Source organism: Notothenia rossii, assembly GCF_949606895.1.
Source record: "Notothenia rossii genome assembly, chromosome: 11".
NCBI lineage: Eukaryota > Metazoa > Chordata > Actinopteri > Perciformes > Nototheniidae > Notothenia > Notothenia rossii.
In genome coordinates, this window is record NC_136910.1 from 38,368,179 (window position 1) to 38,383,812 (window position 15,634).

The following is a 15,634-nucleotide window of genomic DNA, read 5'->3' on the forward strand; positions in this document are numbered from 1 at the left end:
AGCTGTGGTCATGTCTCCCACTGAAAGTCTCTGCCCTTGGTCCTCTGTAGGCAGCAGGGGGAGGCAGACATTAAGCCCTAATTGATAGCAAAGGGAGAGAGGGGCTTAGCCCTTTTTCTGCTGACGGGAGCAGCCAATACATATCAAGTCAATGGAGAGACAAAGGACCTCGCCCTTATCAGGTTATTAGACAATGAAATGTCTAATGAAATCACTGGGAGTTGTAGTCCCTAAACAAAACTGATCCAAAGCTTGGTTATTTATCAGTGCACCCTTTACAGCAAGAGGACAGACAGGGTAGCTTTGTAATTGCTGATAAAACTGAGTACAGGGACATGTCGGATAAAACCACCTGATTCTTTACAGGAAACTACTGTAATTAAACAAAGAGTTGTGTTAACTCTCATGAGGATATCACAGTCTGTACACTGTGTGCTGGTCTGTCACTCTGGCTGATGTTGGTCCTCAGATTGAATGCCTTTCCTTGTGGCACTGACGAATCAATAGATGCTGCAGCAGTCGTTTTTCTATTTACGAATTTGTTCCTGAAAGCTTTTAGAAAAAGGTGTTCTTTGGGGTGTTAAAATGATATTTATTTGTATGTGAAAAAGCTGAACAATGAATAATCCTTTTAAGCAACAAGGAACAAATAATCCCTCAAGAAATCAATGAGGCCATTGATGGGGATTTCTGTGCTTCAGTACAAAAATAAAGCCTGACCTCTGCTTACTCTGACTTCAATAGGAGACTTCAGCAGCATTTTTACAGTGTTGTCTTTAACTAAAGACATCAAAAGACCTATGCATGTATCAGGTTTCATTAGTTGGATCTGTATTTCCATAGCTTCCCGAAGCCTTCATGTTCATTTGTTATGTGAAATAAGTGTTTTTAATTGATATGCTTTCTTTCACACCTGCTCTGTGATCTCTTTCCACATAGTGGCTGTCTATGAGGCTGTAGCGCAGAAGCAGCAGGATGGGACGCTGTTTGTTATTTTAAACAGGACTTCAATCTCTTCCTCAGTTATAACTTTCATTATTTTAGGTAGTATTTTTTTGAGTTTCTGGGTACAATTTTTTTACTACAATAATAAAAAAGACTAGCTGATTTCAATGTTTAAAAATAAAGATATGAGATTTATCATCATGTTTTCAATGGCATATCTTTTATGAAGTGACATCCTCTGTTAGTGCCGGCGGGCTGCATATCAGAATAAATGATGTATTATTCAAAGTTTATATTAAAGTTTTGAATGATTGTCTTACCACTCTTTTTTTCTTTTTACAGAAAGAGCTGAGTCTTCCACGAAGAGGCAGTTTGTGAGTACCAAGTTATGTTGTTTATACACATGTTGCTTAGAATTCAGTGGGTTAACGTGTATACATCAAATAAGCTAATTAAGCAATAGCTCACGACAGGCCGTGGTATATGCTCATTATATCACAGCTAAGGGGCGTGGTTCGGCCCGACGCGTAACGGAAGAAATTTAAATATATTTATAAAACTAACAAGTCAAATCAAGCAATCTGATTGGTCGATAGCGTTTTTGCGGACCTCTTTGATTACTGATTTGAAAAAATCGTTGCTTGCTTTAAAATTAGCACAATTCATTATGTCAAACCTTCGAAAGTATCGAAGCAGTATCCCTGCCCTAATGCCAAAGGAACTGCACACTGAATATGTTTTGCTATTTGATGTCTATGTCTGGACCGCTGCGTAAAAGGAGGGCTTCTGCCCCGTTACTTCTCCGCTGCTTTCTTGTTCCAGTATGAAAAGCAAACTGCAGGCAGTTTGCTTTTCAGCCCAACGGTATACTGTTTTTCTCAGACGCGGAGGGATACTGACTTGTTGTGAAAAGTAACTTACAATTCTACGGATTGTAACAAACAGATTGCTTGATTTGATTTGTGTCAAATCAAGCAATCTGATAGCAACCACCTCACACTAAGTTTTTGTGCAGAAGGCAACGGAGGGACTATTTTATTTTGAACAGGCCGTGGTATATGCTCATTATATCACAGCTAAGAGGGTTGTCGACCCTCCGCTTCGCGTCGGGCCGAACCACGCCCCTTAGCTGTGATATAATGAGCATATACCACGGCCTGTCGTGACCTATTGCTTAAATAACCTCCACTTGTCACAATAACCAGTACATTGGTAGGGCAGATAATGAGCTCAAATTATAATGAAGGTTTATGTGTTAAATATAAGGTTTTTAAACATTTCATCTTAGATGTACGCTGCCAATAATGTAAATACACATTAATAATTGTATTGAGCAGTAGGGCTGCAGCATATATTTGAAATGAATATGATAATGTACATATTTATCTGATCACTTAAAAATAGAAAAGATGAACATAAAATAATCAAACTGATGTTCATAGTTGTTTCTCTTCAAACACTACCCATACAAAAAATGGTTTAATTTGAGATGAAAATTTAGATTCATAAACCAAGACTTTGTACTCATGTTCATGCATGAGTTGGCTTTTCAGTTTAAAGGCGTCAATGAATCACTTTTAACGACCTAAATGGTCTTGTGCTCCTATCAGGTGTGATGACTTTGTGATGATATATAAACTATTAGTTTCATAATTAGTCTAACCTGCATCATTAACACATCACAGTCCTTCTCTGAAATAGCCACATAACTAACATGGACGTGACTCTGAAAAGGTTTCTGTTGTTATCATGCACTTCACATCATCTGCAGTTTGATGGATGTACCTCTGCGTTCAGTCAGTGGGAGAAAACGAAAAAGTGATGTAAATTAGCTTATGAATAAGCAAAATGCAATTTAGTTAGACTTAGTATTCATTTTTAAATTAGCTAAACACTTAACAGTTTTTGTTATATTTTGGGAAAAGGATGTTATAATACTTAATTTGCTTATGGAGATTGATAATTATGTAGGGATGACTATACGTGAACAAGAACTGAATGTGTGTGCAGCCTTCACCTGTTGGCCTGTTTTCTGCTGAAATGCATTTGTGAGCTTCTAAGATGTATGTATTTTCATCTACATCTTTTATGAGTCATGTTAAGATGTTCGTTTACACAATGGTTCAGTGTAGGATCGCAGAATAATTTCCATCTTTCAAATATTGCTGGATTAATATGATCTACTTGACATTTTAATTAGTTGCTCCAAGGATCAAAAAGTGAATTGATTTGCTTTTTATTCCAGCATAATTTTTGGGAAGCAGAGTTCATATTTTAGGGTGAAATACATCATTCATATGATAGTCTATTTTGTTATGAGAAAAAGAAGATGGGTTTAATGAAATGAACTGTCCTCAGGCTTGTTGGTCAGATGTCTCTTCAGTACATGATAGTTTGACTGTTGATTCTCCAGATGAAACAGCTTTTAAGCCAGGTGAGGGCATAACAGACTTCCTGGGTATTGATTTTTGGTTTAGTTTGCTATATTTTATGGTGGAAGAGAAAGATTTACCCATGACGCCTTGCTGCTCTAGCTCACACCTCAGCAGAGGGGGCACCTACTGTAATAGAGGTGAGCCATTACCAACTACATCGATTTATATTTATAGCGCTGCGCTGCAGCCTCTGGTGACCTTGGTAACCATAGTAATGGTGTTTGAATATCACAAAGTTGGTATAATGCTTAAAGTGAATCATAATTACATTTAGTTTAATTAAAAGCCTGTGAGGTTTGGACTAATTTGTCGCATTTGAAATGAAACCATATTTTGTAAGATGGGTATATTTGCGTTTCTTGATTGGTATTAATGCTTCAATCTGAGCTTTATCATTTGCCTGATTTAAATGTGTTAGACAGGGTGTTTGACAGATGGGGGAGCAGTGTAGGGAATAAGGTAAAGTCGGTTTACAGCCTACCTTTATTTATATTCTAATCACGAAAAGAAATACACGAAAAAGCGGTGTCGGAACTTGGATCCTTTACTTAAATAAAAGTACAAGTAAAGTTCCTGATTTCAAATTTGTACTTAAGTTGACGTACAAAAGAAAAAAAGTATGATATTTGCCTCTGAAATGTAGTGGAGTAAAAGTATAAAGTAGCATTAATTGGAAGTAAATGTTTCACCACTGTGAACAAATAAAGTATGTCGGACCATTGTTTTTTTTCTGTTACTTAAGTCTAAGAGTGGTTTTGCTTTGACAGATAGCCAGCTACTAAACATGTAAAGACATTAAAATAGCAGTTCATTACCAGTTATCCTTTTCCACAAACTCTTTACATCTTTGTGGTGGGCATTTATTATGGTCATTTATTTTCCACAGTCACAGCAGTGACGGGTGTATCTTTTAGACTATTTTAATATGTGGTGTTGCTTTCAACATGAGTCATTCTACTGGTATGATGACTGGAAAGTATTTATAGGCTGATCTTAATATTAAAACTCTTTTGCTGGGTCCAATTTAATAACTTGAAATCAATCATTTGTACGCAACTCAAGCCACATTTTGGTTAGATTGTTATTCCTCAACTTCAAGCAAAACATCACAGCCTGCTGCAGTTTCAAAAAAGCTGTTGTGCTGCCTAATTATATTAGCTGCTTTGCCATGCAATAGGATATTTATATATAAAGAGGAATTGTTTACTGTAGATTCTGTTACTTGTTAGGGTGAGAGTAAATTCAACAGATGCTGTCAGCCACACTACATGAACTTGATCTCTGCACATAAAGTTGTTGTCAGAGGATAGACATTTACTGAGATTTATGATTTTAAGTTTTACAGTTGCAGTCCTCCTGAAGCTGGAGATATGAACAGCGTTTTCTTATATAAAATATATATTGAGTCTGGGACTTTTTGGCAGCATATGTTGTTGCAGAATTGATTAGCGATCAACATAAACTCCTGTGTTGTGCCTCTGTGGTGATTCCCTCTTTGCGTTCAATAGTTGGTCCTAGTCAAAGCTCTTCTGAGAGGAGGTTGCCTGCTCACCTCACATGCCCTCTCTCCTTCTCATTCAATTATCATTTGTCAAGGTAACACAGAATACAATTTTTTTTTTAAAGCGCATTTTTTGATTTTAAGATTAGTAACAGCCTCACAAGATAAATCTCTCCCTTAAAATCTGGTGCACATCAGTTTTATTCATTGAAATCGAGCATAGGCTCAGTTTTCACATGTTGCAAAGGTTTGCCTTGCTGTGTAACCTTACGTTTTTACAAACACACACAAATGAACGTTTCAAATTTAAGGCTGCATTAATACATAGTTTTATATTATTTAATATTGGCTATCAATTCATCTATGGAGTAAATGAAAACATTTAAAAAGTGCTGCTTTTTTAAGATAATTATTTCTCAACTGTATTTCCACTCAGCTCCACAGAGCTTACCACCGTCTTTTTACTTAATGTTGTGTTTTTTCACATGCACTTTAATGTTTTGGTTTTGTGAGCGTTGAAACACTCAAACTGGACTTTGAACTAGTGGTAATGCTGGTCTGTATATGCTGGATAAATTAATAGGCAACTGTTTGCTTGCAATTTTCCCATGTCCACTTTTTAACTTAAAAAAACAACTCATTGTTGTGTTTAACCTGTTAAGCCCGGGAGCCCCGGGGGTGGGGGCTCCCGCAACATCTTGCAAGAAACAGTATCTGAGGCCTTCTTAACATTTAACAACCTATTAATGTGTCATACCCACTTAACGGGAAGAAACTCAGCACATAACTCACGGTAGAAATATTGTATACTTCATCGGATCTGCACAAACTAGATATATATGAAAGCTGAGCTTCCATAGATTCTAATGGTATAAGTATCATCACTGTACGACCAAAATTCAGGGCAGCGAAGGCAAGCAAATACAACACACAACTTCACTTTAGAAGAAGATGAAAATACACTTTATTAATCCCTTACAGGGGCATTTCTTTCCCCACTCTGTTGTGTTTACACACATTACACACAAAGGGGAGGATATACATGCACAAACACAGAGAATATACATGCACATGCACAAACACAGAGGATATACATGCACACGCACAAACACATGCAGATAGGAGAGATGGCAGAGCAGAGAGGCTGCCAGGTACCCGACGCCAAGGGAGCAGTTTCGAGGTTAGGTGCCTTGCTGAAGGGCACCTCGGCAGTGGCTTTGGCGGTGAACAAAACGGGGCCAAAACGGCAAATACGTCTTACCTTTGCTGTTTTCTAATCAAAAGTTGTGTTTAATGGCATTAAAACGCATATAAACACAGCTGAAGGTTAATCCAATGTCTCTGTGTCCCTTAGAAATGATTACTGATAATCCAGCTTTCAGAGCGTGACATAGCTTTCGGTTTGGGAAAACTGCGTGCGCATCACTCTCACTCCTCAATGGTGACGTGTAGGTGGATTTAGGAACTCCCTCTCGATTCTATTGGCTCTAACGGTTCAAAAGAGGTGTCAATCACCAACATCGACCAATGGGTTCGAGAGATATGGCAAATCCACCCAAATGAGGTGTTTATTTTTTCTAAATCTCTCTAAAAAGGTAAAATGTCACTTGTTTTGCATCAATCTTGATACATGGTACTTATTATATGTTATAGTTTGGATTCCTAAAGCTTTTAGTCTACCATCCCATCATTCAACGGTGGTTTTCAAGTAATGGGAATGTCATTTTCGAGCCTCAGACTTGAAAAACAGGCTCAGGGCTTAACAGGTTAAAGAATTTTGCACTGCCCCCAAGTGGCCAAAAATGACTTTATAGAATGGAATGAATGCACTTCTGTGGCACTTTCTGTGTAACTAAAAGCAGTCCGCATGCAGTTTCTGAGAGAAGGATGTGGGCCTACTTCACCTGCATAAAAGTAGAACTGATTTCAGAGAAATAGAAGCTGAACAGTAACAGGTGATTCACCCAAAGCTGCAAATTACCAGCACAAAAAGAAATCAAACAAATTAGCTACATATCTTTATTTGACTTTATTTTTTAAATATTGCATTGACATATGAAATGAATGTCTATCTGTTCTTTTAGTAAATACCAACCTCGTTGTGAGTCATTAACACATCTCTGTGTTGGCAGGAAATCTTATACCTTCACATTTAGAATCTGCACTGCACACTCTTTTATATCCTGTGTGCTGGTTTTAGTTATAATTTATTTATCCTTTTAAGCTAGAGCAAATGTTCTTGGATGTATACTGTAGATTTAAAATGTTTATATTTTTGCTGGACTGTGAAGCCGGCTGTATGAGAAGGCACTGAGTGTACCTCACAAACTGACTCCTCATTGTGAGATGCTTATATTCTATCGTAGTTCAACGGAAAACCTGATTTCATCAAAATGTAGTTATTATGGTGCAGTTAAAATGATTGAGACTGTATGATAAAGAAAAGAGGATCAATACGACTGTAATGCCTGTTCGTTTAAGATGAAGCTCAAGCCAGGAGAGGGTTAGCTTAGCAAAAAGGCTGGAAACTGATGAAAACAGCAAGACTGTCTTTTACCAAATGTAACAGCTAAAAGGCAGGTATTCTCTAGCAGGTCAAACTTAAACGATCCAATTTCCCTTTTAAAAAAACGCCTGAATTTGTAGACTTATGGCATACAAATGTGTTTATTCCTTTATTCAACCCTTTCACTCCACTTCCTATTCCAATATATCTTTGTTTAGGGCATAGGGCATTATAGCCCCCTGAAAATGCTTGAGTTATGTCTGTCTTTCAGAAAAGAGAGAAAAAGACCTCTTCTACCTTTTATGTGCTGACAGGAAGTCATGGGTCAGAGGTTTCAGTTTCTGCCAAACACAGGCTCTATACAATGTTATCATTTAACCTGGCTTCCTTTCGAGAATTACATTTATACTTACTTGCATTCAAGTAAAAGAGCCACAAGCTGCAAAATGGAAAATCTACCAGAGTAAAAAGATGAATGACATGGAAAAATCTGTGTGAAAATGCCTGAAAATTACAGGCAACTTAGTATACTTGAAGTATTTAGCTGACTCTTGACCTGCTTTACTTTATGTACAACCTGCATCTTCTTATGCTCTAGTTCCTTCCTGCCTTGTCTTGCAGTTCTGTGGTTAACAGTGTCATCTGCAGTGGGTCTTTGCTCCTCAAAAACATTCACCGTAATAAATAATTCATGGTAAACTGGATGAATGAGTGAGGCAGCAGCTAAGTGCGTGGTCTGCTTTCTATACTGCTGCCATCATTACAGGTTAAACAAAAGCATCCTCAAACAGCAGTTATTGTAGCTGACTCATTGCAAACACTACACATTTTTTTGTTGTGTATTCTTATTCTACAGTGTGTTGAAAATAATCTGAATAAGCCTCCTCTTGTCATGCACTATTTCATCCACAATACATGTAACAGAATTGCATTATGGGGGATTTTACTGACGATAAGCAGTAGCCTTCGTTTTTTTTTAAATGCCTGCAGGGGCTAGGTCACTCTGCTGTCATCATACTTAACAACTTTACCGAATTCTTTGACTTCCCGTCACAGCCAACATTCACATGCCTCTTACAGAATCCATGCTCCTACCTGCCTGCAAAGATTAGATGTTTTAAACTAAGAAATCACTGCAACATGCATGTGTTACTTCCTCCTCTTTATTTGATTTGAATGACTAGTCGAATAAAAAGGATAGAAGCCATGTGTGAGTGCATTCCTCCGTGCAGACTGACGTAGACTGGCAGGTCGTGGTGCATTATGTTTTTCTTTCCAAGATGACATCATCCCCGTGGTTGTGGTGACATTGCATCTGCACGCCTCGTATTAGCATCTGCCAAGGTGACTGCGTGATAAGAGGTGCGGACAAAATGTGGATTTAATTTATTGCATCTATATCTGCTACGTAGCAAGTCACCAGCTGGTGGAGGAATTGTGCTTGGGTGGAAGGGGAGGAGGGGGGGGGGAATATGTGCATGCATTTGTGAAGGAGCAGGGGGCGTGTATTAGGGGAGGGATATTTTCCTGCCTCCATGCCCTCCGCAGGCAACTGAGGATCTTATTTGACAGCTTCAAGGTGGGAAGTGGATAGACAAAAACAAGAACCGTAGCCCCCATTTTTTTTTTAACCCCCTCCCTTTTTTGGGGGGGAGAAAAATCCAATCATCGCACTGTGGTGGCTGGGTTTGGCTCTTTGTCAGTGCAGGGGGGGCGGGAGGCAAGGCAGGCAGTGTGAATGCATATCATGACCACAATAGAGCAAACGAGCACAGTTCAGCCATGAAAGCCCAGCGGGAGAGGCTGAGAATTCCAGGGCTGACGCTAGAGTGAGTATTTTCCTCCGTTATCCTAGCAGAGAGGCAGCTCCTCTGCAGTGTGTCGCTCCATCTGTCTCTGTGTCATAATTGTTGCTTAGCTTCACTGTTGCTTGTGCAGCGTTAGCATTAGCAGCAGAAGCAGCAGCAGCAGCAACAGCATCTGCAGCAGGAAGTCTAATGTCAAATCTTTCACAGCTAGTCAACAGAGGCGTGTGTGTGTGTGTGTGTGTGTGTGTGTGTGTGTGTGTGTGTGTGTGTGTGTGTGTGTGTGTGTGTGTGTGTGTGTGTGTGTGTGTGTGTGTGTGTGTGTGTGTGTGTGTGTGTGTGTGTGTGTGTGTGTGTGTGTGTGTGTGTGTGTGTGTGTGTGTGTGTGTGTGTGTGTGTGTGTGTATATTTTCATGCAGGTGTGTGATAAACTGAAAGATAACATGTTATGTCAAGGGGTGCCGCAGATGCACGACATGCTTTCTTTGCTAGGGTCACACACTCACATATACAGTGCACATGTAAGCAACACACACATTATCATAACACACCTATGATGATTGGAAGTGTTTGTTGAATGTGATGAATAAGGCGAAAATCTGTGTGTTTATACGGCAGGTTCCCCTTTTATCCAAGCTAGTCATTTGATATGTTCTTTTTATTTAGGTCAAGAAGTTATTTGTTATGGTTCCCTCTATTTGAATGCACAATTGGATTGATAAGTGACTGTTAAATCTGCTTTAAAAAGACTCTTTCCATGCAGATTTTATACATACAGATATATATTTTTTCTAATTATTCCAACATTGTCATGAAAAGACCAAAACCCCAAATTCTGTCTCTCATTACTTTCTGACGTTCTCAGCTCCAAGCCCATTGGTTCCCACTGAAGATGAGTCACAAGTGAAAACTTTGGCTTTTAAGAGGTAATGTTCTTGAAACAGCTGGCCACTGTATTTTGTATCAAACAATACCTAAACAGAAGAAGAATAACAAACAGTCAGGCTTTAAATTAATAAACAATATCTGTAAGTAGGATGCAGTCATAGTTTGTTTTGGTCTTTTTATCGAATGTCTTAACATAAGAGAAATATAGAAAAATATGCAGGTTTATTATTCTAAAAGTGTATTATGGTCTGCCACTGCAGTAAAAGTTACTCACCTCTATATGACCTAAGGCTCTGCAGTGCATCTGTTTAGTTTAAATAGTGTTCAATCCATGATATAGGTAAAGGAATGTCTTCCTGTATGACTTAAATCACAGAAAATATATATATTCACCTTATTACAAAAAATTATTACTAAAGAATGTGAAATTAGGTTAATCTTTAACTTCCTCTATAGTCTTTGGCCTTTGAGAACACGCGCTTGGCTTTGATTTGAATCTTATTTGAAGCAACTTAGGGGTAGAGACATATTAAACTGTGCATACATGCCACGGGAACCTGCTCTTCAAACACAATGTTGGTTCATGTGACAGGAATCATCACTCATTATGATGATGATGATGATGCTGCTGTCTTCATCTGGGCACGTGTCAGAGCTGTGGGGGGGTTTCTGTCCTGTGTGTGATAAAAGGCAACTATTCACTCCACTCCATTTAACTTACAGCCTAACACCCCGAAGCTTGAGTCCCACTCCCACTAGCCCCTGCAGTCCGTGCAGTCCGCTGCACGCATTTCATTTTTGGAGGTAAGCACTCTTCAACCGTGCCTATGTTGTTTTGAAAGGCCTGTTAGTGCATGTTTGAGTCAGTTTTGTCATCATGCGTCACAAGACTGGAAGTGCACATTCATTTTCCCCCTCCGAAAATCATCTGCCATTGAAATGACATTGAAAGAGGAGGACACAGTGCTTATATAATGTTGATGGTGTCCCCCCTCCCCCCATCTTGGCCCTCTCTGTTCTGAGGTTTATGCTCCTCTTTCATGTGCTAAGTAGGATTTGTGGCATTTGCAATACATCAAAGTGAAGAATGGTCTCAATCGGCTTGAATCCCAGCTGGATTGATTCATTTAGGAGTTAGAGTATTGAAAATGGTTAAATCTAGTTTTAGTTATCTCCGTAATGGTTTGCTATGGAGGATTATATCTTGGATAGTATATGATTAGTTTTTATAAATCTGTATGCTGGTACCTTCAGATTATTTTATGAACATCAAGACTTTTATCCTTTCTGAAAAGATGATTTCTTTAGCGGGTTAATACACCTGTGGTGTGTGAAATAGCACGTCCTCTCTTTGAACTACATTTCATCTGACAAGAAGCTCTGATTCTGTCCTTTTATTCAGGGACAAGCCTTTTTTCGAGGTAGCTGTTTCCAATATTGAACCATCTGGTTACTGCTCCATGTTGCCTAACTGGTGTTTATGTAATGGTTGGTTGCTTGGACATCATAGGCTCCAGAGGCCTGTACTACAAAGCTGGTTCAACCTAACCTGGATATGTTTGAGTTAGCCGGTTGGCCTAATCCAAAACATATGCTAAACTGTCCTACGACGCTGGCTATCAACTCGATCGCTCAAACCAGCCGTGCCCTATCTAGTTAGGTGCGCGTTCACATGAAAGGGGTGGTATTTGGAGCATTCGACCAATCACAAACATGGACAAGCGTACTGACAGCGCAGCGCGTCATACTTCCTGAATGAAAAGTCAACTATAATATTAGACATATGAAGGAGTTAAACTTTAAACATCCATGACTTAAACACTTTATCCAGGATAAAAGCCACATAGTTGCACCTGCAAGGTGAATACAGCTGGTAACAGAAAAAGTGTTTGAATGCGTACATTAACAGGTTTATGATATCACTGCCCCGTCTACGACACGAGTGGATTTGTCTCAAGTGTTTCGTCAACTTAATGTGTTTGTGACGAAGGTAACTTCAGCTTCACAATTGGTGTCAGAAGGAACTGAGGGAGATGATGAGGTCACTCCTGCAGCTTCAGGTAGCCGGTGAGCAGCAGTTTGCACGGGAAGAGGAACGGAGACTCCGGAGGCAAGACGGCAGATTGGCTAGAGGCTCGACGGGCACTAACTCTGCTGCTGAGGCATCAAAGATCCTGGCGGAGAACCAGAAATTGATGTGGGAGCAGAAAGAGGAGATGCGCTTAGTGGAGGAGGCTCGTCTGATACGCCTGGAGGAGGAGAAGAAACTGGCAGAAGAGAAGATCCTTCAGGAGAGAGAGCGTCAGCAGCTGGAGGAGCTGGAGAGAAGGAAACAGAGACAGGCAGCGCTTGCGGCCCAGAAGGCCAGAAAGGAGGAAGAAGAATCGAGACGGGATGAGCTGGTAAAAATCCTGGAGGGGAATAACCGCAAGCTGAAGAGGGAACTTGAGCAAGCGGCCGCTAAGAAGCTGGAGACGGTGAACAGCAGCATACAGCGTCACCTGCAGCGCAGCATGGAGGAGAAGGTGAGCGCTTAGCTTCCTGAAGTCTACTCGACTCCACTCTCAAAGAAGAAGAAGAACAGACTAAAGGCAGAGCCGGCTGCAGAGCAACAAATGCCTCAGGCCACTCCATCGAAGAAGAAAAAGAAGAAGAAGAAGAAGGTTAAGAAAAGTAAAATGGAGCCGGATGCAGGAGAAGAGGAGGGTCTCGTGAGTCCAGCTGAAACGACAGCGGAGGAAAAGAAGAAGGTGGACGGTCAGGAGGAGGTGCAGTCTGAGGACCAACCAGCAGGGGGCGATGCAGAGACAGAAAAGGAGCCGGAGACAACAGACGCAGACGCCTCTCTGCTCGCGTCGGGCCAAAAGAAGAAACGTCTCCAGAAGAAAGAGACGCAGAAACACCGGGCGGAGTGGAGACACATGGCCAAAAAAAAAAAATGTCCAAGATCCATAAGTGTCCCAGTAATGAGGTACTGTTCTCTTTCGGGAGAGGAAGGAGTAAATGTGACGAAGGTAACTTCGTCACTATGGACTGACGGCTTCGGGCCTTGTATATTGCACATATCTTTTATTTTGAAAAGTGTTCCCCCTCCCTTTCATTCTGTTACTCCTGATTATGTTCACCTGGTGCCCTGTGTTGTCTCCTCCCCCCCCACCTGTGTCTAATTGCTCCCCCCTCACCTGTGTCCTGTTGGTTTGATTAGTGTGGGTGTGTATTTAGGCTCTGTTGCCCTGTCTGTTGGGAGGCTGGTAGTGTGGTGAAAAATCCCTTTGGTTGGTGATGGTGTCCAAATGTACAGCCGGATTGAGGCTGTGAATGATGTGTATGACTTAATAAATGCCCACACCGGGTTGTATTTTTGGACGTTCTGCCTCTGCCTCCTTGCTTGGTCGGGCCGCTCAACGGTCAGCTTCACAGTGTTGCTTAAAATAATACTTCTGCATACAGTATGTGACACTGTAAGTGTTGCACGGCCAGATACGGCTCAGCTGACTCAGATAAGGAAATATATGATACATGATGATGTGATATGCCGCGGACTGTTCTTAATGTTACTCTGATCCGGTTACTTATGTTGTGGCAGATATTTAAGTAAGCTTTCTTAACGCTAATGTTATAATAGTCAGATTGCTCTGAAGATGGGAGGTGATATTCCTTTCTCCTGTAATGACTTGATCGCTTTAAACTCCGCACACTAAGCTCTGATTGGTCAGCAGGCAGTGCTTTCACTGAGTTGAGCTCTTGGCCTGCAACCTAACCTGCTCCGGGGCAGGTTAGCCGCACAGCATAAGTTACCATGGAGATCTAGCCTGCTAAAAAGAGAACCAGCTTCGTAGGACCGGAAAGCCCGAGTTTTCCCTGAAGTTAGCCGGCTAAGCAAAAATCCTGCTTCGTAGTATACCCCCCAGGTATGTCGGTGACAAGACAGATCGGAGTCTTGTCTGCTTCCTCTCTGTCTTCTTACGGATGGTGATAACACACAGATATCATCTATGAGATCAAAAGGAATTGCCAATAGTTTGATTGAGCATTTGATTTGTTTTACTCCAAAAGGTGAACTGGGTTACTCATGTCATTAATCAAACATCCCACTTGAAGGTTAGCTTCAGTTTCAAGGAACTTAGCCTTCTGCTCCAGCTTCTCCTAAACACAGTGAAAGATGTACTTATATATTGAGGAACATAAAAGTTAATTACACAAGAAATAATCTGTATATTCGGAGAAAAGAGTCACAGTGTTTGCTTTCTGTCAGGTTTTGTTGGCTTTACTTAAGCCGCTTCTGATTTTGTCAAGAGAAATAGTCAAGTGATTTTCTTTTTCCCCTGCTCATTCAAAACTCTCAATATTAAAGAATGTTCTGTATCAATGAATAGCATGAAACACCCACCCATGTCACCTCTGATCCCCTCTCATTCTGCTCAGTGTTCATAGATTTCAGTGAGTCAGCTCCATACAAGAATGCAGAGATGTTTTTAAACTGGCCGTTTTGAAAATGTTTTTTGCCATCATGTACCAATCAATGCATGGGGTGTACTGCAGCAGTTGTAATGTATTAAAGGTCACCTATTGTGCAAAATCCACTTCTTCATGTCTCTTCCACATCAACATGTGTCCCCTCTGTGGAAGAGATTCTGAAAGTTTCAGGAACAAAGATTCTCTCTCTTTTTGTCCTGATCCATTTATATAACAACCTGTCTGAAAATGAGCTGATCAGATTTTGGCCGCTTTAGGATGTCATCACGATTCTTTGGCTTGTGTAACCATTAGCCAATCCCAAACCAAGGTAACCCCCCCCCCCCCCCCCCCCCCCCCACCTTATCACCTGAATCTCCTCCTAGAGCACCATTGTGTTCTTTTTAACCAAATATCTCTCAGAGGGGCGTGGGGAGTGGCTCCTTATTTTCATCTAAAGGAAAAGACAGAGAATCAGCACCTTTGAAACAGGGCTGAAACAGAGGGGATTATGGGATGCTGCAATGATCTGTTTGGTGTTTCAGACAAACACTTCAGAGACATGTTTGTATACAGTAAATCTGAGACCTATAATATATTGTTGAAAAACAGTACGATAGGGGACTTTTAATTTAGATGTTCTAATAGTGATGCAGCAAAATATGATCCTATATAGTCCAAGCAGGTGTTTGAATCCGGTTAGCATGTAAAAACTGGTTGTTTCTGGTTTGAGTCATCTTTGGTTAGGATTTGCAATGGATTGCATTTCATTGTTTTCAGGGTTTGTTTAATGGTTGTACATTAAGGTTTTTACATAAATCACAGTTGTCTGAGTCAAGTTAAAAGGAAAAGGTTTTAATAACATATCAATGAGTTTAAAGGCTTATTGAATGTCAGAAGTTAGCAGAGAGGTTTTATATACTCATTGTGAAAGTATTTGATCTTTTGGTGATTTTCTTTGTATGACTGAAGCGTGTATATATATATAAATATATATATAGTTGCAAGAAAAAGTATGTGAACCCTTTGGAACTACCTGGATTTCTGCATAAATTGGTCATAAAATGTGTTCTGATCTTCATCTAAGTCACAACAATAG

The 15,634-nt window shown here is 40.2% G+C and overlaps 1 protein-coding gene across 15 annotated transcripts in view; it reads left to right on the top strand.

Moving 5' to 3' along the window:
- Window positions 1-15,634, top strand: part of mast4 (microtubule associated serine/threonine kinase family member 4) — a 92,356-nt gene that overhangs the window by 37,847 nt on the left and 38,875 nt on the right. For 6 of the 15 annotated variants that reach the window (XM_079658649.1, XM_079658659.1, XM_079658660.1 and 3 more), the window contains 2 exons: window positions 1,288-1,319; window positions 10,804-10,884. In XM_079658649.1, the coding sequence (XP_079514775.1) occupies window positions 1,288-1,319; window positions 10,804-10,884 (113 nt within the window). Of the gene's footprint in view, window positions 1-1,287; window positions 1,320-8,950; window positions 9,217-10,803; window positions 10,885-15,634 lie in introns of those variants that run through there. The other 9 variants (XM_079658658.1, XM_079658663.1, XM_079658664.1 and 6 more) reach the window with 5 other exon arrangements.